The sequence below is a fragment of the Schistocerca piceifrons genome, chromosome 8 (genome assembly GCF_021461385.2).
Source record: "Schistocerca piceifrons isolate TAMUIC-IGC-003096 chromosome 8, iqSchPice1.1, whole genome shotgun sequence".
In the NCBI taxonomy this organism is placed as follows: Eukaryota; Metazoa; Arthropoda; class Insecta; order Orthoptera; family Acrididae; genus Schistocerca; species Schistocerca piceifrons.
The window spans coordinates 128,941,280-128,966,422 of record NC_060145.1 but is presented as its reverse complement, the minus strand read 5'-3'; the positions used below and the strand labels follow the sequence as shown (position 1 = coordinate 128,966,422).

At 40.6% G+C, this 25,143-nt stretch overlaps 1 protein-coding gene across 1 annotated transcript in view; it reads right to left on the bottom strand.

Moving 5' to 3' along the window:
* LOC124711440 (protein FAM76A) overlaps positions 1–25,143 on the bottom strand; it is a 78,674-nt gene that overhangs the window by 35,288 nt on the left and 18,243 nt on the right. The window contains exon 4 of the mRNA XM_047241516.1: positions 24,204–24,340. Within this exon, the coding sequence (XP_047097472.1) occupies positions 24,204–24,340 (137 nt within the window). The remainder of the gene's footprint in view (positions 1–24,203; positions 24,341–25,143) is intronic.

The window sequence follows — 25,143 nt, the reverse complement described above, 5'->3', positions numbered from 1 at the left end:
CAAAACAGATAAATGAATTCATTGACAGCACAGCACAGCGTTAACTACATATGGGCTAATATAGAACTTTATAGAATTTTATTATTATTATTATTATTAGGGTGGTTAACACAAAGCATTATCAGCCTGAAGTTGTTCAATTTCTGCCAGTTCAGATGTATGAAGTGCAGCAATCAAGTGATTTATGAACAGTAAGTATAGTGCAAAAATGGTAAGGAGAGGAGTAATGTAGGACAAGCATGTTTTGTAATATGTGTGTACGATCACTGTAAATAGTTATAGCGTTCATTTCCGAGAAAGAGTCACAGGTAGCACTTACAGTGCACCACAAATTCCTTTGTCATTCATTCTGAAACACACACACACACACACACACACACACACACACACACACACACAAACTAAATATCATTCATCTTTCATAATTTTAAAAATAAAAGTGATCCAAGAAAAGTCTTTCATTCTGCAGTGTTTAGTTAGGTGATGGTTGGTAAAATGTGGGGGAGGAAGGAGGGGGGCAGCCAACAGATAGCAAGGGGAGGGGTGGAGGGCAGGTATATTAGCTATTGTGTGATTGCACTCATGGGTAATGGTCTAAGAAAGATTGGAACCGCTGCTCCACATGGATGTGTAGAACATATCATGCTACATGAATTACAATTTCTGCAAGATGAATGTACGTTGCTGAAGTTTAGTTTGAGTGCAATAATGCGAAGAAGCAGATAGGCTCAAACAAAAGTACCCACAATTGTTTTACGGTTCAGTGTGACAGTGCAAGAGCTACGAAAAATGATGACAGAACTATTACTTTAATGAACAGTTCTACAAACGTTTACATGAGAGCTATCCAGAAACCCACAGATGTTTTTGTCTATCATGGCAGTGGGCGGAGCTCCAGCCACCATCTTGGTGCCACAAAATTTCCTACTCAGTACGCATCCAACAGTGGTAGTGTGTGGTCTATGCCTCTGATAATTTGATTCCTTTGACATTTTAAAACGTGCACTGCAATAGAAAACGTTATCGCTTGTGAGATGTGTTCTGTGATTAGGTTTTTGTTCTCAAAACTCTGCAAGCCAATTGAAATTTATTGCAACCTTCATGATAAACACAGAAAAGAAATAATAAGTTGGGGAAAACTTAGCAAAAAAGTTCTGCTTTTTCTTAACAATTAACGCCCACACATGGCCAATGCTACCTGAGAGCACATACGGGGTTTTGGATGGGAGGTATTTGATCATCCACCATACAGCACGGATTTGGCACCATGCAACAATCACATGTTCCCAGCAATGAAGACATGTCCTGCTACGCAACACTTCCATACTAACGGCGAACTGCATGCCAGTATAAACCAATGGTTGCAATTGCAGGTGGCAGATTTATAGAGAGAGAGAATTGAAAAACTTGTTGCACGGTATAAGTACCTCAATTTCAATTGTGATTATGTAGAAAAATAGCTTAAGAGTGTACGTTTAAAATGTATATAATAAAATTTGGTCGTCCCATACCGTAATTTTTTTATTTCAAATAATAAATTTAAAAAATTATTTTGTGAACATTATTTTGACAAAACACAATGGTTCACATACATACATGCTGCTATTTTGTGGCTATATACAACTTTATGATGTATTAGTATAACATCTAATATTATTATTATTATTATTATTATTTACCTATATTACTGTAACACATTTCGGTATGCCCACAGCCCCGTGTTTATGAACGAACACTGTGCATTTTGATATGTCTTCCCAATCTTGACATTACAGTATTTGATGTTTTACAGTATAACCTCGATTGTGCGTGACCTCAGTTTAGTGTAAACCCGCATTTAACGGAAGAAATTTCAAGTCCCGAAAATTAATCGATAAGTGCAATGCAATTTTATATTCAATTTAACGTAATTCGAATCACGGCAAAACCTGCATTTAGCATTAAGAATATTAAATATTGAAAACAATACAATAGTGGCTTTTGTGGCCCGAATGCAAGCTGCAGTTTTTCCGGTTTTCGGAATCCAAAAAACCGCCTGCAATTTACATCCGGGTTCGAAGCCTAAGAAGTTCCGAAAAACGCTGATAGTTGTTGCCGTAAGAGCTAGCGGCCATTATTGCTGCTTTTTGCCACTAGAAGCCGCCACAGGAGCCGTTGTGTTAGTTTCAAGTAATTAATGTAAGGTATTTTTTCATCATGGGCGAATTTAGCAATTTTTCAAATATTCATGGCAATTTAAAAAAAGCTCTTTACATTTCGACAGTGCTCATAAAAACGTTTGTTACAATCTGCTTTTGAACTTCGGTAAGACATGGAGACACCAGAAGTAACAACTTTCAGCTTGTTCCAGCAACAGAAAAGCGTTTTCTGGACCAAAACGTGCTCGCTACTATGGGGTGGAAACCGTAATGAACGATTTCGTGAGGAAGCAGCAACAGTGCTTACCTGCAACTGCAGGAAGAATACAAGTAAAAGCACATCAGAAAACCCAGGATTTTAAAAGGAGCCGCAATTGGGTCTGAAAAGTACGGGGAAAGACTCTTCACATTTCAGCGCTACATCATCAAACTGCGCACTGGAACTTATGCTGGCTTGTACAGCCGATGGCCATAAACTGCCACCATTAATTTCACACGGAAGACTTTACTGAAGTCCGAAGTGTTTCCTAAAGATGTTATTGTACGTGCTAACGAAATTGGCTGGTTCACGGCGGACATGGTTTTAGAGTGGATCACACCTGTCTGGCAACATCGTCCTGGTACCTTGCTAGGTTTGCCACGTATGCTTGTGTTAGATTCGTACGCAGGTCACTGTACACCAGCTGTGAAAAAAAATTAGCAGAGGGTAAAATGGACTTAGTTGTAATTCCAAAATGGATGACATCCATTCTGTACCCGTTAGGTGTTTGTTTAAACCTTTTATGGACAAGCAGAAATATATGTATACACAGTGACTAACAAAAGAAGATAGACAATTAACGCCTGAGTGTGCAAGCTTGTCTCAAGTGTGCGGATGCTTTAGTCAATCTTGGAAATGTCTCCCAAGTGAAACTGCTCATCATGCATTTAAAAAAATGTACTGTATTTCTAATGTGCTCGATGGCGCAGAGGATGGTGCTTTGTACGAAAGTAGCGGCAAGGAGTCTCTAGCATTAATAATAATGCATGAAAAATCACGACTGTGTTCCGGTATGCAGTGCAGCGAGCTCGCCTGCGACGTCAGTGCTCACAGATCACATGCGGGTAGATCTGGAATACTGTATTTCGATAGATATTGTGAATTTTCACTGTTGTCATTGTTTTGCGATGTAATTGTGATTTTATCACTCCTCCACAAAAAACAGAAGGGCCATGCAAAAACACCTGTCCATTAGTGCTATCAACTTTCATATTAATGTTGTCAATAGCTTTATACACTGTCTGGCGTGTATGCCTCCTCCTCATGTAGTAGCGCGGCATCTCTGTGTGTACGTGCTGCTGCTCGGCGACTGACACCTTGTGACAAACGATGCTGGTGCGGCTGCGTTATCAAAATCACAACTTCCGGTGCAGCTCTCTGTATCTCCTCCATGTCCGAACAACATCGCTTTAGTTCTTTCCGAGACATCGGGAGATTTACTTTGTTGAGAACCCTTCCTGGCACAAAGTAACAATGCAGATGTGATTCAACCACGGTACTGACCGTCTAAGCATAATTGAACTACAGACAACACCAGCTGTGTACCTCCTTTCTGGTGGAATGACGAACTGATCAGCCGTCAGACCCCCTCCGTCTAATAGGCACTGCTGATGCATGGTTGTTTACATCTTTGGGCAGGTTTAGGGACATCTCTGAACAGTCAAAGGGACTGTGTCTGTGATGCAATATCCACAGTCAATGTCTATCATCAGGAGTTGTGGGAACCGGGGTGATGCAAAACTTTTTTTTATGTGTGTAGCTTCAGGGAGCTTCAAGCGTGTTTCTTAATACCTCGGTACTTCCATATCCCACTTCCTTGCGCACTGGTTCTTTCTGACAAGTCTTTCAAACTTTACTCCACTCTTCATCACTATTAAATTGTGATCCGAGTCAATGCCTGTTCCTGGGTACACCTTACAATCCAATATCTGATTTCAGAATCTCTGCCTGACCATGATGTAACCTAACTGAAGTCTTCCCATATCTCCTGGCCTTTTCCTAGTATGTCTCCTCCTCTTGTGAATCTTGAACAGAGTATTCACTATTACTAGCTGAAATTTATTGCAGAACTTGATTAGTCTTTCTCCTCTCTCACTCCTCGTACCACGCCCATACTCTCTTGTAACCCTTTCTTCTACTCCTTCCCCTGCAACCGCCTTCCAGTCCCCCATCACTATTAGATATTAATCTCCCTTTACGTAATGTATTATCCTTTCAATATCCTCATATACATTCTCAATCTCATCATCTTCAGCTTGTAACATTGGCATCTATACTGGACCTATCACTGTCAGTGTTGGTTTGCTGCCAATTCTGATGAGAAAAACCCTATCATCGAACTGTCCACAGTTACTCACTTTCTCCCCCTACCTTCCCAATCATAATAAATCCTACTCCTGTTATACCATTTTCTGCTGCTGCTGATATTATCCTATACTAATCTGACCATTTCCTAATCTGCTTTCCATTTCACTTACCTAACATCCACTATATTCAGATTGAGCCTTTTCAGATTCTCTAGTCTCCCTATCACACCCCAACTTTTAGAACATTATTACTTCATTGATTATTCAGTCTTCTTCTCATGGTCACCCCCCCCCCCCCCCCCAACACTCCCCTCCTGGAAATCTGACAGGGGCTGGTCCAATGGAGATACTGTCATGACAATGTCAATTACAGGCCACATGTCCTGTGGATACACATTAGTGTCTTTAATGCAGTGGTTTGCAATGTTACAACTACATATTTAATTAAGATGACTGTGTCAAGCAGCACACTACTAATGCTGTATTCGAACATTTAGGGTACTGTTTTTTTCCTCTCATCTGCATTAACTTACATTTTCAAACAATGAAAAGTTCAGGTTGCAATATCAACAATAACAGAAAGGATAGATTGCTACTCTCCATAAAGATGACATGTTGAGTTGCAGACAGGCACAATGAAAAGACTGTTACACATTAGTTTTCAGCCAAAGCCTTCATCAGAGAAAAAAACCACACACGCATTCACAAAAGCAAGCACACCTCACACATACATGACTGCTATATCTGGTTGCTATGCATGTGTGTCTCTCTTTTCTGATGGTTTTGGTTGAAAACTTACAGTGTAACAACCTTTTAACTGTGCTTGGCTATAGGTCAATGTGTCATCTTTCAGGGTGTATACGAGGACAAGAAAAAAAATTTCCACATTCATCCCAAATCTGCCAGTTCAATATGCACTTTTTCCCACATAAAAATACACTTTTTCCACAGCAAAAATACACATTTTCCACAGCGAAAATACACATTTTCCATGATAAGTGACAGCATACTTTCCCTTAGAGCTGTAAAAATATCAATCCTTCAGATGGTAAAGGTTTTATACAGCAGAGTAGAATTTCCCAGCACTTCAGAAAATGAAAGGGGGGAAAAACGTGTTTTGGAAATATCTTTGCTGTGTATCAACACGTACGCTGCATATTTTCATATTACGATACGCTGCGTATTTTTGTTTTATGAAAGTATAAATTCGAATTCCACCAAACACAGCACGTTTGTTTCTGAAGCTTTGATATCGAGATTTTGTAAACCAATCATAGCTTATAGGACATGATGTAATAAGCCAATAGCGACAGTACTGTTGAGCACAGGGAACACACAAACAGGAAAAGTAAATGGATTAAATTAATGTACATAATGTAGCTACAAAAATGCTAAGCTTTCACACGCATGTCACCCTTTTAAGATACATCACACAAATGTGCAAAAAAATTTTAAATAACGACATTAACATCCAATTTTCTGGGCTCGAAATTCTTCTAAGTGACTGTTCCTCCAAGTGTTGGAAGTTTTAAATGAGAGTCAGATGCTGTGTGATTTAATAAATTCATTGCACATTCTCACACACAACATAATTCATCTGTGTAGGTTATTTACATTGAAAGTAACACTTTTCAAAGCACCACTTGCAGTATTTTCCTGTTACCTGTTAGAACTAGGTTCATTTCAGCAGTTGCCAGAGAGCGCCAGAGAAGAGGTGTTACTACACATGAGCGGCTACGATGATGTAAGAAGCCCATATGTTCATACATACAAGGTGTTCCATTTATCTTTACCACCCTTAATAAGTGTTTGTCCAGATGCAAATTAAGAAATGTTTCAAGCAAATGTTATTTAGCCATCGGGGGGGACATCAATCAGCATTGCCTTCATTGTTGCTTTTTTTTTTTTTTTTTTTACAAAGGTGTGAACAGCGGTATGACTTTTTTAAACGGCTCCCTGTATTTTTTATTCGGTAATTCATTTCCTCTCCTAAAGACCTATTCAAAAATGTATTTCAGTGTACCATTCACTGAAACACAATGTTATTAATTATGTAACACAACATTAATGCTGACACTCCAAGTGCTTAGAGCAGGTACTCGGGATAATGGAACACATCCATGTGCTGACAGCGACAGAGGACAAATGTAAATGTAAGTAGAATGCACACCTGTCATTCCGTCAACCATCATCAGTTGAAGAGTTGTGCGAGTAGAATGTACACCAATGAAGAGAAGGTAGAAATGCTACTCATCTATGGGGAATGTAAGTTAGCAGAACGGTAATTGCAATACTGTTTTCTTATGTACAGGTACATTTGGTACAGTGGTTTCGTCCTTTTAAATACTGTTGTGTAGAGAAGGCATACAGTAAAGGCTGTCCTTCCTACAAACTGCATCAACATAATGTTTCCTTTATTGTTGTTGTTGTTGTTGTTGAAGGTAGGTGAAATGCTATGCGGGCAGCAGAACTATACAGAGAGCAATATCCTGACAAGAACCCACCTTCCCAATGGATGTTTTTTGTCTTCTTGTGAAGCTTCACAAAACGGGAAGTTTCAACCCACGACAACGCAATCATCATAGCACTTGCACAGCCAAAGCTCCGAAGTTACTATTCTTGCTTCCGTTACCATGAATACACATGTGGACATATGACAGCTTGAACACGAGATTGGCATTCCTAAAAATAGTGTACATCGTATTCTTACACGTCACTGGTTCCATCCTTACCACGTACACCTACATCAAGAATTCCATGGGAACGATTTCCAGAATCATGTAAAGTTCTGTCAGTGGGCACAGCAGCAAATCCTCGCCAACCTGAACTACTTCTCCAGCGTTCTATTTACCGATGAATGTTCCTTCTCAAACAAAGGACAAGTAAATAAAAGGAACATGCATTATTGGTCCAGCGACAATCCACGATGGCTTAGACAGGTGGAACATCAGCGTCAATGGAGAGTTAACATCTGGTGTGGGATGCTTGGAACTACAATTATTGGCCCCTATTTCATCAATGGTAGTATAAACGACACAGCATATGCCAACTTCCTCAGACGAATTGTTCCTCCTCTTCTGGATGAAGTGCCACTAAGAACCAGAATGCTTATGAGGTATCAACGTGATGGATGTCCAGCACATAATGCCTTGCATGCATGTTGCATTCTAAACCAGAGGTATCCTGCCAGATGGATTGGTCAAAGAGGAACAGTTACTTGGCCTGATAGGTGTCCCGATTTAAATCCTCTGGACATTTTTTCTTTAGGGATGTATTAAATACGTTGTCTTTTGCGATATTCCACCAACTCCAGAGGACATGCAGGAAGGTATCGTGCTTGCTTGTAATTCTCTTCAGCAGGCAACACTTCTTTCATTCAACGAACGAAACAATGTATCGGTGTCCAGGGTCACCACTTTGAGCACCTTTCAATGTTCTACTCCTGGTCAATGGTACAGGAGAGTCAAAGTCAATTTTGTGTTATGTTTTTACTTGGTTTTCAATTATTTTTTGACAACTCCAGCAAGAGGACGAGTTTGCGATCCCGGCTCAAAGTCAATTTTGTGTTATGTAATTAATAACGTTGTGTTTCAGTGAATGGTAAACTGTGATACATTTTTGAACAGGTCTTTAGAAGAGGAAATAATTACTGAATAAAAAATACAGGGTGCCATTTAAAAAAGTCATACCACTGTTCATATCTTCGCAAAAAACAAAGCTACAATGAAGGCAATCATGCTGATTGATGTCCCCCTGACTGCTAAAGAACCATTCTGTAATCTGGATCTGGACAAACAGTTATTTAGGGTGGTTAAGATAGATGGGACACCCTGTATATAGCATTGAGAGATCTTATAGGACATCAGAGGACACTCCAAGAGCATCTGAATTTCGTAAACCATACTAAAATGTGTAATTCGGCTTAAAGTTAATATTCGTATGTCGAAATTAACTATGAAGTAAGCTCCAATGTACTAAGCTCTTAAGTGCTGTTTTCGGGCTGCAAATTTTCTTAGTGTACCAGTACTGTATTATCTCATGTTCCATCCTCAAACCCAAATTGCACTCTTCTTACAAGAGATCCTGAAAGCCATGATGGATCCCACAAATGAGGAATATCTAATGCTAGCCCTCTGCAGAAGGCTAGGTAGTTTTTTGTACAAGCATTAAAATATGTAATATCATCATTGAAGTCTGTTTAGGAAAGGGGACCCTGTCATGTTAGTTGTGCCAGACTGGGATTCAATACTGGACCAACTAGCTGCAGCTGCCTTAACCATTAGATTATCTGATTAAGTTTCCAAGCCTGACTCAAACTTGCATTACCATTGATGTTTTCTCCAATTACTTCTAAATAAATATAACTGAATTTCTCCTACAGAATTAGTGGAATAGCAACAATAGGGAAATGAATTTGATGGAGGGCTGTGGCTTACCTTGCCCTAGGGATAAATAGCAACTGAATTAAACTCATGAAAATGAATGGAATCAATGGGGATTAAAACATTTGTGGTGCCCAGTCATACGATCTCTTGTCACACACTGGCCAGAAAGCCTGGATGAAAACTCCTGCACGAAGTCCTACAGTCTGATTGTTTAGTTATCTATCACTTCATTTTGGAAGTAAATGATATTGATTGGCAACTCAATGGTGTGTTGTGTGCACCATGACCAAATAATGGATAGAATTGGAAGGAAAATCAGCATTGGCTGTATTTCGTAGTTTTATTGTCAGCAAAATCGATTTTCAGTCACTTAGTGACCATCCTCAGTGCTGTAATATACAATTAAAATTGGTAGGCACTGGTATCAAGCTATAACCACAAGCTTAGAGTGATCACATAAACTTCCATAAATGAGCCAGAAATTATAAACGTCATGTTGTAATTGTCATGAAGCTGCTTCCAACTGGTGTTACAATTTATCAATTAATTCACTACTATTATTTCTATCAGAATGGTGTATGAAATCACCAATCAAGAAGCTATGATCTACTTGTCACTTTAATTACTATCATTTATTCTATTAAAATTTTCGCTTTCAATAAAGAAACGAACAGCTGCTGACATCCAGGATTGATAAGAATTTTGTCAAAATCTTTTTTGCCCAATTTGGTGTTATTTTCTGACAAATTAGTTTTCAACTATGTTATTTTTGTCATATTTCATTGTTTTTAAGTCTTATACTGAAAATGAACATTCATCTATCAATTATATTTATTAACATCACACATCTCATTTATTACGTTACTTAAAAAAAGCTTTACTTCAAACCTACTGAAACCAACCAATTAAAGAACAAATAACTTTGTATCAAAAAAATGTTCAATTTTTTTCTAAAGAAAATATTCCTTGAAATTTCAAATTCCTATTCAGGGACAATTTGCTGTCAATCATTTGTTACAACATCGTACTTATCTTCACCACAGAAAATGACTTTTTGGTTCAGAAGAACAATAAAAATTTTTTTATTGAGCAACATGTTTGTTGCCGGGGCAACATTAATGAGGATGATTTCCTTTCTTGTAACTTTGTTAGTTACAGAGATATGAACAGCAGCATGTCTTTTCACATAACCATGACATTACTGAAAATGTAACACAAAACTCATTTTGACTCTCCTGTGCAAGCACTCAGGGTAATGTAACTCATTCACTCACTGGAGTTGATAATAAACGAAAACACAAACACAATGCATGCCAGTCATTCAGTTGACGACCTGTGGAAGTACACTGTATATGAACAAAGAGAACATAGAAAAGCTATTTATCCAAGGAGAGTGTTAAGTTAGCAGAACTGCAACTGTTGTAAGATGAGAAATTGGATTCCAGTCAGGATACTGCAATCTGTAGAATTCCTATTCCTGAGTAGTACAAGGTGGCGCAGATAAACTCAGCCCATGTAAGTATGAAGGAGATGCAGTGAAATTACAGAAACTAAGAGCTGAAATGGACTTACTATTTATTTACAGTGAGAATACAGCAAAAAACACATTGATAGAAGAATGTTGAAAGTGATCCCCTACAACAACAATACACAGCTGTGCATGTCTAAGCATATTCAGATACACCATGCATAAATTGCAGGTATCAATGGCAGCAACTTCACTGCTGTGCTGTCTTTCAGTTCCTGTTTTGTGTGTGGATTTGTTTCATAGACATTACCCTCCTACTGCCCCCACCTCGTGTTCTGTTACTTCACATGACCAGAAAGATCAAATCATGCTTCATCACTCACGATGAAATGGAAATGGTCTAACAAACAACTGCTGATTTTATTCAAAAGCTACGTGGAGTAATTTACACATTTATGACTGTCAGCCTCCTGTAACTGCTGCACAACTATCACAATATGGTTTCAAATTAAGAGTTTTCAATATCCTCTGGCCAACTCCTCTTCCTCACATGTGCCTGTTGGGCCAATTATGTGTAGACATATTTCAGCTCAGAATAATTCTTTGGAAAATGTCTGCAATAACTTCTTGTGCAAAACTGATGGAATTCTTTGTAATTTTTCATTCTGCATAGTTCCATAGATGCACCAATTTTTATACAGATCCTGTATTGCTCTCTTTGCTGGTAGTCCTCTACCCGGGTACATGAGCCCAAAAATTTTGCAAGTTTCCTTAATCAAACCCATTTTCACATATGCTTCCACATTTCAATTCTTTCTGACTGCAAAGATATAAACTGATGAAATAAACTGAATTACTGACAGAAGAATGGTAATAATCTACTATTATATAAAACTGTCCACTGTTGTAGCTCTTTTTTGCAAAAGTCAAAATATTGCATTCGCATTCAGAGGGGAGGTGGCCTACATTTAACTGCATCATCCTGTATCATAAAAGAAAAGTAATGATGATGAATTTTTTAATAGAGGACTGCCTTCACTGTACACAACATACTGTTGAGAAGTACTGCAGCACTATACTACACATACCTACATCACGAGTAACGAAACATTATTGCAATTTTTGTTCTGATAACTTAAACATTCTCCATATATCAGTAGCATTTCTACTCTCTCATCATTGGTGTACATTCTACTCACACAAAAATTGAGCTGAAGATGGTACACTGAATGTGGTGTGCTATTTTCTTGTATTCTCATTTGTTTACTTTTAATTGCAGCAAATGGACAAGTTACATTACCCCCTAGAATCTGCATGGTGTGCTAATACAGGACAGTCAAACTCAATTTTGACACTGTGATATTTTTGAATAGGTCTTGAAGACAGGAAGTGTATTACCGGCTAAAAAATATAGGCTACCATTTTAAAAAAGATGCACTACCATTAGTAATGAACAAAGTTACAAAAAAGGTAATAATGCTTGTTATGTCACCCTGGTAGCTAAACAACCAACTTCACATTGTGTCAGTAAAAACTGCCAATTTGATGTCATTTGTCATTTTATCATTAATTCGAAAATTTCCTGCCCCAAATTATTGCATAAATAGTCCATAAAGGTCAACTTTTTCTTAAAAAATGATTTATTGAAAACAAATTTTTGTGGCAGTGTCACTGAGACTGATAGAAATATTTATTACAAGCAGGCATTTCTTAAAGGCAAGGTTTTACTGTATCAATGTTTGTTCGACAATCCATCTCAAACTTGGATGTAAACAAACATTTGGTTTCTACTGATGGATGAGTTCAAGAGTCAGCTGTTATAAATTTTGTGCAACAGAAATGGAAATGTCTACCTCGTGGCACCTCCTTTCACTTCAACAATGGCAGGAACAGATGTGATCCAAAGCTCACTCAAACACGTGCAATTTACTTGATGGTATACCAGATGGTCTCAACAGGGTTGATGAGGACATGTGACTTGGTAAGACAAACAAGCACAAACAAGCTCAAAACATTCTGAGACATTTTGGCAGCAGTGGGGCGGTGCATTGTTGTGCTGAAGGTGCAGATCATCTGCTGACTACTTTAAGCATATGAATGGATTCACACGATTTGAGAGTGGGTTCCAGTATGGTTCATCAGTTAGAGGTGAGCACGAATGTATTAAGGCCCCACTTTATTCGACATAAACATCACCTCGCATAGATTTGTTCCACCTTGTGACTGAAAGATATCCTACTGGCAAGTGCTAGGCATCGACTCATTGTTTCTGGTAAAAATGTACATTACCAATGGGCATCATCATCATCATCATCATCATCATCATCATCATCATCATCATGTAATGTATGCACTCACATCTTTTTTATCCAATTTGAATGTCCTATGGCAGTGTAGTTAACCATGTAATGATTTCTGTGCCTTATGCCTGGCTGTACATCTGCCATGGTGGCTTCCGTACTTAAGTTCACGGTTTGGAAGATATGGCTATTCACAGATATCCAGCACTAAAATGGTTAGTGCTTTATGCACAGTGACCCTTTATTGCCCATTTAGCCCGAGCCAACTAGAGTCTTAAGGCCCTCTCTTACAGCTTTCCAGCAACAATGCATACCGACTATATTACAACAAAACATTTACAATAATAACAGCAACAATAACAATAACGGGCATTAAGAATTATGTACAGCAGTTTAACACAGCTGATGCCTTGTTTAACATAATCGGAATCTGAAGGGATAGAGAAGGAGGTGAAAATTGAAATGACAGTAACAATGATGGTCAGGACACAACACAAGTTAAATAGAGAAATCTGTAAACGAGGGGGAAGGAAAAGTTGTAAGAGAGGGAGGGATTGATAAGAGTGAGCAGTATACAAGTATGTGGGGAGAGATTGCTACTGTGATACAAGAGGGACCATTAGCTTTCTTTTGAAGATTGAGGGGAATTTAATTTCTCCGATATTCTGAGGAAGATTGTTCCATAGATGTGTCCCGATACCAAAAATGATTTAGAGAGCACACCAATGTTATGCAATGGCACAGAGAGGATTTTACTTTGTTGAGAACAAGTATTTTTTCTGTGCTGTTCACATAGCAGTGTGTGAGTTGAAGATAAATAAGAGGGAGTGCAATGGCTGAACAGATGATAGCGCAAACAGAGAACGATAGAAAGGAGTGATATGGTTGAAAAAGTGTACACCACATAAATTGATCTTACACAAGCATTCAGCACAAGCTCCAACCAAAGTGAGCTCTAATACGAAAGTCCTTGAATAATAGGATCACAATAATTAAGTATAGGAAGCATTACTGACTTTGTGGGTTTCTTTTTAAGCTCAAAATGGGACTTTTTGTAATATTTCTGTCGTGAATTAAGTGACACCAACATCATCTTGCAGATTGCAGTTGTGTGCAAGTGATGGTCCAGAATTATCTCCAGATTCTGTGTATAAGGAAGGAAAGGTTATTTCTGTGCCATTTAGGATTAAGGATGGGAGAGATTCTCTGAACTGAGGGGTAATAAGTCTATTATATATGACAAATACTGCTTCCGTTGTAGATAGGTTAAATTTCAAACCTGTGCTTTGCACCTACTTTCGTAAGCCAAGAAAATTAGCATTTACATGCTGCATGGCTGTGCTCAGGTTTGTTGGACTTGCACTTAGTCATACCTGAAGATGATCAGCATTAAAGTAATATTTGCAATGGAAGAAAACAGTTAACATATCATTAATATACAGGGTTTGGTTTCGGTTTTGTTTTGCTTTAGGGCGAAAAAAACAAATGAGGTCATATGCGCCCAAGTTACAACTATAGAACACGAAGACAGAGAGGAGTTGAAAAACAACTGTATGTCAGTCCCAACTGACATACGAGAAGACAGATAAAAACAGGGACGTGTATAAAGGGCTAAAAAAGACACCATACAGAAATGGAGGTCCAAAGCTAAAAATTAAATGGCCTTTGACATAGTGCTTTGGCCGATAAAAAGTAAACCGCAGTCGACAGCACAAGCATCATTTGATAAAATGGTCGATAACTCAAGACAGCAAACCCAAGCGGGAATGTAAACAGTTAAAAAATGGGCATTCCGTCAGGAAGTGGCAAACAGTCAAAACTTCTGCGCAATGCATACAAAGTGGTGGGGTAGCGTCACTTATCAATTGATGATGGCTAAAAACACAGTGCCGAATACGCAGCCTAGTTAAAATGACCTTCTCCCAGTGGGAGGGCCAAGAGGAGGTCGTCCAAGCTGCTGGGAGAGGGTTTAATAAACTGGAGCTTATTCCTGTGAAGGCAGGACCATTGTTGATGTCAAGGGACACCACCTCCTGATAGACAGCAACTCAGAGATCATCGGAGGGAATACAGGAACTAGCAGGCTGAGGTACGAGGACTGCAGCCTTGGCAGAAACATCAGCAGCCTCATTTCCTGGCAGACCAACATGACCAGGAACCCACATAATCATCACAGTGGCTCCACCAAGAGTTAGCAAGTGACAGTTTACCAGGTCCTGCTGCACTAAAGGATGGGCAGTGTACAGCACACTTAGACTTTGAAGGGCGATGAGCAAGTCCGAGCAGAGGACACAATTGAAAAGTCTGTGTCACCGGATGTACTCTGTGGCCTGATAAAGGGTGAAGAGCTCAGCTGTAAATACTGAGCAGTGTGCCGGAAGCCGATATCGAAGAACACAGGTGCCAATGACGAAGGCACACGTGACTCCACAGTCAGTCCGAGAGCCATCAGTGTATACGATACTATCGCGAAGCTCCATGTGAAGGTCGTGAAACTGAAGGTGATAAATGATAAACCGAGGCTGGAGTAGTGTCCATAGGAAGCAAATGAAGGCCAAGGTTGGGCTGCTTCACAGAGCCTAGGCGGTGAAGGGTTCACACACACTGGGAAAACTGCAGGTAGTGTGAAGGTAAGCCACAATAGGAAGTGCCAAAAGCGAACTCCAGGAGGCAACAGAAGAGCAACGCGTCCCATACTGGTGATCAAAGGAATCATCGAAGGAGGAGGCATAGGATGGGTGACCACACATGGCAGACAAATGGCATGCATACCTGCTGAGGAGAAAGTCACAGTGGTAGGACAGTGGTAGCTCAGCAGCTTCAGCATACAGACTCTCAAACTGGGTTAGTGTAAAAGGCGCCAGTGGTCAAACGGATACCACGATGGTGGATAATGTTGAGACAGTGTAAGAGGGATGGATGTGCAACCGCATAAACAAAATACCTATACTTGAGTTTCGAATGGACAAAGAACCAGTACAAATGTAGGAGGGTGGTTCGATCAGAACCCCGGGAAGTACCACTGAGGACATGTAGGACACTAAGGAACCGCATACAGCAGGCTGCCATTAAGACACATGGCAAGACCAAGAGAGTTTCCTATTGATCATGAGCCCCGGGAATTTTGTAGTTTTAACGAACGATGGCAACAGGCCCAAGATGTAATGATGGTGGGATAAACTGATGGCACCACCAGAAATTCAGTGGAAAAATGAAAGCCACTGTCAATGCACCAGGAGTAAAGACGATCAAGACATCGCTGAAGATGCCGCTCAGAGACAGGTCTGTGGAGAACTGCAATATGCAGCAAAATCGTCAACAAAAAGGCAGCCAGAGACGCTCGGCAGGAGACAGGCCATGCCAATAGCAAAGAGGACGACACTCAAGACAGAACCCTGAGGCACATGCTTTTCCTGGATAAAGGTGTCTGACAAGGCAGAACCCACATGCACCGTGAAAACTCTTTTAAAAATTCTTGAAGGAAACAGGCAGGCGGCCAAGGAAGCCCCACGTGTAAAAGAGTACGAACGATAACCGTTCTCCAGCAGGTGTCGTTGGCCTCCTCCAAATCGAAAAACATGGTCACAGTCTGGGATTTCTGCAGAAAACCATTCATGACATGGGTAGACAAAGTAATGAGACGGTCAACTGCAGAACACCACGCTCGAAATCCACACTGTGCATTTGTTAGTAAATAGCGAGACTCGAGCCACCATACCAACCGGGTATGAATCATACATTCCATCACCTTGCAAACACAACTGGTGAGACAGATGGGGCAGTAGCTAGAAGGAAGGTTTTTGTCCTTACTGGTCTTAGGTATGGGTATGACAGTGGCTTCATGCCAAAGTCCGGGGAATGTGCCTTCTGGCCATATGCAGTTGTACGTGTTAAGCACAAAGTGCTTGCCTGCAAGAGAAAGGTGCTGCAACGTCTGAATGTGGACAGCGTCTGGCCCTGGGGCAGAGGATCGGGAGGAACTGAGAGCATGATCTAGCTCCCACATAGTAAAGGCGGTGTTGTAGCACTCCTGATTCTGAGAAAAGAAGGGTATTGCCCGAGCCTCCTCCACATGCTTCCAATGGAGGAAGGAAGGGTGATAGTGGGAAGAGCTCGAAACGTCTGCAAAATGGCGACCCAAGGTGTTAGCGATAGCAATAAGGTCCATTATGACATTGTCTGCTACTGTCAGGCCGGGAATTGGCAAATGGATCTTGGTCCCAGAGAGCCATCGGAAGTTGGCCCACACAACAGAGGAAGGCACGAAACTGTTAAAAGAACTAGTGAATGAAATCCAGCTAGCTTTTCTGCTATCCTGAAGAACAGGAAACAATTTGCACGCATCTGAATGCAGTTTGCCATTGTAGAATGATGGTTACAAACGTGGAGAGCACACCTCCGTGCGCGAATTGCGTCAAGGCATGCCTCAATCCACCAAGGGACTGGGCCACAGCATGGTAATGAGGAAGTGTGAGGAATGGAACATCCCGCGACAGTAAAGACAACATTTGTGAGATATTCCTCCCGGTCATCACAACTGGGGATATCTTGTTCTTTGAAGGTTGCCAGGGAGGAGTAAAGCCGCCAGTCAGCCTTAGTAAGCTGCCAGCTGAGTGTGCACACAGGTGGGTTAGGAGTTGGCAAACGGATAGCACAAGAGAAATGGTCGCTCGAGTAGGCATCAGAAAGAATGGACCACTCAAGACATTGGGCAAGGTGGGAAGTGCAGAACGATAGGTCCAAATGGGAATAGGGGTGTGAGGAGTCGGAAAGGAAAATAAGTGCTCCAATGTTAAGGCAGAAGAAGTTAAGTTGGTTAAGGTCAGCCAACAGGGCACCTCTATGACAGTTTCTGGGAGAACACCAAAGGGGATGATGTGCATTAAAGTCACCTAGTAGCAGAAATGGGGGAGGTAGCTGCCCAATAAACTGACGGCAGTCTGCTCTGGTGACGTTGAATGACGGAGGAACAAAGTGGTACAGATGCAAAAGGTAAGGTGGGGAAAAAAAAGGCGAACTGCAACAGCCTGAAGATGGGCAGTCAGGTAGAAGGGTTGATCATGAATGTCATCCCATATGAGCAGCATGACACCCCCATGAAATGGAATGCCAACCTCAGGGGGAAGGTCAAAACGGACAGGGAAGAAATGTGAAAGCTCAAAGCAGTCGTGAGGGCGCAATTTCGTTTCCTGAAGGCAGAGTACAAGGGGACGCTGCGATGCTAAAAGCGGCAGTAAATCCTCTTTGTAGGATGGAAGGCTGTGAACGTTCCATTGGAGAAGAGTCATGATGAGGAAGAAATGTCATCTCGGCGGCTACTGAGTGACAGCCTGTGTAGAGTTGCTGCTGCAGCACACAGACATGGGAGGATTCTGCTCCATGGGGTGCACAGAAGCATCAGCTGGCTTGTGCTGTCGGTCTGTGGAGTCCAACACTTAAAAACGGTTGGTAGTGTGCACCGGTGACACGGATGCTGGCTGGGCTAAGGATCACGTGGCAGCAGTGTCAAGGAGGAGGAGGAGGAGGAGGAGGAGAATGTTTGCCGAAAGTGGATGTCTTTGAGCCTTTCCAGTTAGAGGAAGACTCGGGTGGTGTTTGGCTGGAGGGACGTAGGAAGTCTTCACGGGAGTACTCTTGTCCTTTCCGGTCTACCGTTTGTGTAGGCTACACCTCTTGAATCGAGTTTGACGGCTTGCTGCACAGTTGGACGGAGGGATGGTGATGCTACCGTGACACTAGGCAATTTCACAACCTCAGAGCTGAAGTTGAGGTTGCATATCTGTGTGGCCATGTCCTTCATGGAGCGAGGGTAACAAGAACAGAACTATAGGTGCCAGACAGGAGAATGCGGGGTTTGCGACTAGCCAATAAGTTGCGAGGGACTGGGTAAGGCACTTTTTCCTTTACCAGGATCTCTTGGACAGCCCACTCATCAAGATACACGGGACAATCCCGAGAGGAGCCGATACCACGGGGATAAGGAGGCGGACAATGGCCCTCGTGTGCATCCCTACCACAGGTTACACATTTGGCTGGGTGTTGACAAGACATTATAGTGTGGTTGAAACGATGACACCCGTAGCACTGCATCGAGTTCGGAATGCACGGCTGGATTGTGATAATTTCATAGCCTGTTTTGATCTTGGACAGAAGCACCACTCTATCAAAGGTGAGAAAAAGAGTGCGGGTGGACACTATGGAGGAATTTACCTTTTTCGTCACCTGATGGACGGCAATGACATCTTGATCAAAGAGGTATGATTGGATTTCGGCCTCGGTTAGACCACTGAGCAGCCTCGTGCAAATAACACCATGGGAAGAATTCAAAGTTCTATGGGACTCGACACAAACAGGATAGCCATGGAGAAGTGAGGTGGCAAGCAGTTGTTGTGCTTGAGAATCAGAAATAGTCTCCAAAAGTAAAGTGCCATTCCATAAACACGAGCAAGATTTCACAGGGCCGGCAATTGATCAACCACCTTTCTGAATAATAAACAGATTTACCGTGGTGGTCGACTGAACCACGGTGTAGCGGGAAGGGTCTCTGAATCATTGGCCTCATTATATTTATGTTTTGTAAGCATTGACTGTGAAGACGATTGGCTCATTGTCATAAAATCCCCCAGGATTGCCAGCATCTCCAATGGTGCGCTCCTTCCCCTTCAAAGGGGGGTGCACCCGCATTAGGTGATTATTCTCATCTCAGGTCACACCTCCCGAACACCTGACAGAGGGACAAATCAGCAATTTGGGAAGGATGCAGCTCAGGCAATCACCCCTCCCTGGGCCTGGCCTCACCCCTCCCTGGGCCTGGCCTGTACCAAGGGGTATGTGCAAACCCTACCTGTCAACCAGGGGCTGGGAATTAAGTGTTCCCAGTCACCTGTTACATATCAGATACGTGGGCTGGCCTTCAGGAGTGCACAGGGAGGAAGAAGAAAAAGAGGGACCTCAAACATCGAAGCAGAGGAACAAGAGGAGAAGAGAAATAAAAAAAGGAAAAGGGAGCGAAAGAACAGTGTTCTTAGTCAGCGACAGACAATGCGGAACATTCCCAGTAACACCCCAGACACGCTGCACAAGGGAGAGACATAGTTTATGAGAACAAAGTCAATACACGTGAAGCATTACTTGTTCACATTATGAATGCAACAGACGAAATTAAGAACAACCCGGTGAAGCTGAAACAAACAACAAAATCTGTTGTTCAATTTCCTTAATACTGAGCTTTGTATATTCTGGTTTAACATGAATTCAAGTGTGCCGTGGTATTAATAAAAGCAGATTAACTGACCCATTCATACAGTTTCAGTTAACGTTATTACCATCATTTTTCCACAATTAAATTCTCCACAACTTCTGTTGAAAGCTTTGCACAATTGTCTAGAATTTAAAAAACAAATTGGGCCAAGTAGTTAATAAATTAAAAATTTTACGACATTACCTCTTTGCTTCTCAGGATGTTCTGGGAAACTACTGCAGATAGACGTCTGGGGCATGTTTTATTAGATTCACCACACCAATAACAACAAAATAAATGGAAATTGTGCTTTCCTTTAACCTCGTATGGTTTTGTGGTGGTTTCATATTAGCGAAGTTGCTAAATTTCAGGCAAAATCTTTTATTAGCAGTAACCCCATAACTAAACATTTGCGAACCTATGTTTATATGAACTTTTTTTTCTTAAGTTTTACTTGTAGAACAACATATTAAAATATTTGCATGTCTTTGTGAATCACCCTGTATGACAGACGTAATGGGCCCATAGCGGAACTGTTGTACTGCACTTGAAAAAAAATTTTGCTTGTGAGTTTAGCAAGTAGAACATCAAAGTCAACAATGTGGAAAGCTTTGTTGAAATCCAAAAAGCCCTTAAAACAGACACCTTCTGCTGTACAAAGCTTGTTTCAATATGTCAGTCACTTTTATGAGAGCTGTCTTCATGCTGTGATTTTGCCAGGAACCAGACTAATATTAATCCAAAATATTATTTGGTGTTAAATATCTAGTAGGCTGTTCTAAAGCCATTGGTTATCTTGGCAGAATGCAAATGGCCTATAGTTGGAGGATTGTTTGTCAGATTCCTTCAATGGGTAATTGTTTTATATATATTTCCTGTTACAATTTCTGATAATTGACGGTAAGCCTACCAAACATGATGCTGCATATGGTACTCAACACTGGCATTGGTAGCTTTCCCTGAATCGAGATACTCAAGCCACACCTTTGACACAATGGCATGTGTGTAAAAATCTGACTGCCTGCACAACCTGTGATGAAACATCCCACAGGAGTGCACGTATAAAGTGGCCATGACGAAGTAGGTTAATTTCCTGTGTGCTCATCCCACACTACTCTATCATTATGCAAAAACAAGAGCTGATGGAAAGGGCTGGCAACATGATGATAATGTAACATGCCAAACTGTTCCACTTTTCTTGGTAACATGGGTGCCAGTTCTTCAACGTACCTCGAATTGATCATGGTATATCTTTCCCCTTTTGGAGCTTATTATAATATTCTGAGCCTCTTTTGTGTACCTTTCCTTTTATGTACTTTTTAACTATTTTTAATTTGTTAGGCACCTTGGCCCCATAAACAGTAACATGTAGACACTATTGGAAGTATGATGTCACATGCTCAGTACTTATCTTGTTACAGCCAACTGAGCCTAGATCTGAGACAAGTCATCTTTTTTAGCCAACCTGTTAAGATTTAAAAAGCAGTACCTCGATTTAACAAAACTGCCAGATTCACAGTCATAGTGTGAGGAATACAGGGGTATTCTAAGAGAGAAGCAGAATGATTCAGAAGCATCTACTACATGTCGGGGTACATACAGCTACTGTACGATGTGATATATGCCGGTGTCATGGTACAAGTGTGTGTACCATTAATACTGATGGTACTATCTTTATAGGGTAATTTTTATGCAAGATGAACTGGGGATGCTGAATGACTCCCATCATCATCACACAGACAAACAGTGCAAGGACATACTACATATACCTGTCTGACCCAGAACATCATTCAACTGGAGACCTGTGAATCCAAAACGACAATATAGCCTATCATTATCAGACAGAGTCAGACTGGTATGATGAACAGTTCGTGGACTTCAAATTTGTTCAGGAAGTGAAAGCACTGGCAAGAAAGATGTACACACCTTGCTCTGATTGATGTCCAGATGTTTGGAGAAACTAATAAGCACCCCTAAGTCATGGTTCCACATCACATCATGAAATGCTAAAAGTATCAGGGAAACAGAGATTTCTGCATAATAGGTGTAAAAGAAAGCATGGGACTATAGATACAGAGATACTGAATGAGACGGGTTTGGCTGTAAAGAAAGCAAAGTGTGATGCCTTCAATGAATACAGTAGCAGAATACTGTCAAATGATATTTTGCAAAACCTGAAGAAATTCTGGTCATTTGTAAAGGCTGTTAAGTGGCACCAATGTTAAGTGTCCAGGCCCTACTGCACGAGACAGGAAATGAAACTGAGGGCAGGAAAGCAAAAGCTGAAATGCTTAATTCCATTTTCAAATGCAAACCCCAGGAGAATTGCCCCAATGTAATCCTCATACCACTGGAAAGATGAATGAAATAAGTATTAGTGTCACTGGTGTTGGGAAACAGCTAACGAAAACTACTGTCCAATATCCCCGACACAAATTTGTTGCAAAATCTCGGAACATATTTCTAAGCTCCAACATTATGGCCTCCTCAATACCAACTAACACAGATTCCGAAAACATAGATCATGTGAAACCCAACTTGCACTTTTCTCACGTGATCAGGTAGAGGCAGTATTTCTTGACTTCCGAAAAGCATTTGACTCAGTACCACACCTACGATTATTGTCAAAAGTATGATTATAGAGGGTATCAATCCCCAAGTAACTTGTAAAGTAGGGCATACCCTCTGCCCTGCCCCTCCTGACGATCTGCAGAGTATAGATGTAGATATAGAAGTAGGTGATCCCTACAAACTTAAAGGTAAGTGTCTTATTCTAATGACCATTTGAATACAGTATGAAATTTTCACCAATATGGAAAGAAGCAGAATTTATGTGTTTAAGTAAGTCACCCAAGTACCCCTAAACTGGAGAAAATTATCGATGGAAATAACGGGGGGGGAAAAATCTCTTAGGAATTATCATCACTTTGTTTTATTCTGAGCATGCTTGGTAATAAATGAAACATGTCAATTTCCTTCTGTAAACCTCATGCACCATTTTTGGGCCATAATTTCAACTGACTCTCCAGCCTCAAGTAGTGGCAGATTTTTCTAGTGTATTCCTTTTGAACCTAAGAAATGCCTGTGTGCAAGCCACTATGGCCTTGATTAATGTATGTTTTTAGAATCTCCATTTTAAGTTTTCATCTCCTAAATATTTTGGGAGTATTTTTTGGTAAACCAAGACCACAAAGGCCTGTACAGTCGAATTTACAGCGCTCAGTCATTATGCACCAATGACTCCTACATCACACCTAAAATGACAAGATGTATGTACCACATACAGGTAAACTCAATCGCATTGATACTGTCTCAGCATCAGTACCATCAAAGCCCTGATATATTTATGATTTGCTTATGGACTCTGTATGTAAAAATGGTTGCATATAAAGCAGTTGTCATAAAACTACTTTTTTAACTCAACATGGAAACGTCAACGTAGAATTGAGTCTAAAAATCAGTTTTTTCTTCGATGTTGGCCTATTAGCATGTTCCAGTTGAAACCAATTCTCCACATTGTTCTAATAAATAAATTTAATTAAACTGATACTTTATACATTGATTCTTCAATCCTTATAATAATATCTGTTCAACTGTCTTTAGATTAAGCCATTGGATTTGTTGCACACTTAAAAGAAAGCTGCTGACACTGATAATCTAAATTTACGCTTCACATAAATTACTAAAAAGACTAGAAGCTACAAGGTCATATAACAATAATGTTCTTGGCAGAGCTGTCTCAATATCAGTCTCAGCATCTGTCAATGCCAATTTATGAAATGATCCTTGCAAAAATTTGCAACTGCCAAACTGAGAAACAAAGTAACTGAACAAATTATTTCACTCATTGCTATGAGTACAAAAGATTTTGCAGCTGCTTTGGTGTTAACTATTAGCCTGTGAAAAAATGCTAGATCTGCTCTTATTAGTTCAACTTAACCTGGCTGGTCAAACAGATACAAAGAAAGGTAGATATCCTTTTATCGACCAGCCAAAATGGCTCTGAGCACTATGGCACTTAACTTCTGAGGTCATCAGTCCCCTACAACTTAGAACTACTTAAACCTAACTAACTTAAGGACATCACACACTTCCATGCCTGAGGCAGGATTCGAACCTGCGACTGTAGCAGCAGCGCGGTTCCGGTCTGAAGCGCCTAGAACCGCTAGGCCACGCCGGCCGGCTCGACCAGCCAAGTTTTATTAACCACTCACTACATATTCTGATCATTAGTTGCTAAATTTGGCGTGGCAAAATGTACATTGCTTTATTTGCCTCTATACGTACATTGGGTAGAAATTACAAAAAGACTATTACACCACTTACTTAATATCTTTCCCCTTTGCGGCTCGTTGGGCTGCAAGTTTCAGGTGAGCTCTTCTTTCGGCATCTGTTTGCTTTGTCTTGGCAAGAGCTCTTTTGTATGACAGTGTGCACAGCCAACAAAGAAGTTTTCCATCAACCTGTAAACAAATCACCGAAGTTACATGTACAGATGTGATAAGGCTTTTTCTCTGAAAAATGAGGCTGTGCTTGACACCAGATGAAATTAATAAGATCAGGATATCACGGAAAACAAGTAACAACCTCATGATTTATGTGGAATAATTAATTATCTTTAGTGTGGATTAGGCAGTTTGTACAATGTTTTATGCATGAAATTCTACGCATTGGGCCGCAATATCACAGCTTCTATGGGAATCACCTTATTACCAATTCTAGCAAATTACAATTATATTATCATATGATAGCACAAGTAACATCACACAATAACACTGCACAAATTGTGCAATAATATTTTAGGACTCTATAAGCAGATGAAGAAAAAAAAGATAGTGTGGAGGGTGGGATGTGTAAGCTAATGGCTGAAACTTCCATATTTCTCCTCATATTTTAAAACCCTCCCTTTCTCCAACCCTCAACCTCATGTACTCCAATATTTGGTATTTATTGCAGAGAAGGAGGTATGTCACCCAATTACTTCCATACTTTACAGCCATATTCTAAACTGATAACATGAGAACTAAAAATTCCAAGAGGTCGACATTCAATCTCAAATTCTACACCACATAATCAATCAAAGAACTCTATGAATTCATTAGTATAACTGTTCTTGGTAATACTGCATAGTATGATTATTGTTGTTCTGTTTCTAACTGCAACACGTTCTCTCTCTCTCTCTCTCTCTCTCTCTCTCTCTCTCTCGACTACATGGTCTTGGGTGGCAAGATCTACCACACATCACAACTGCATCTTGAAGTGTATC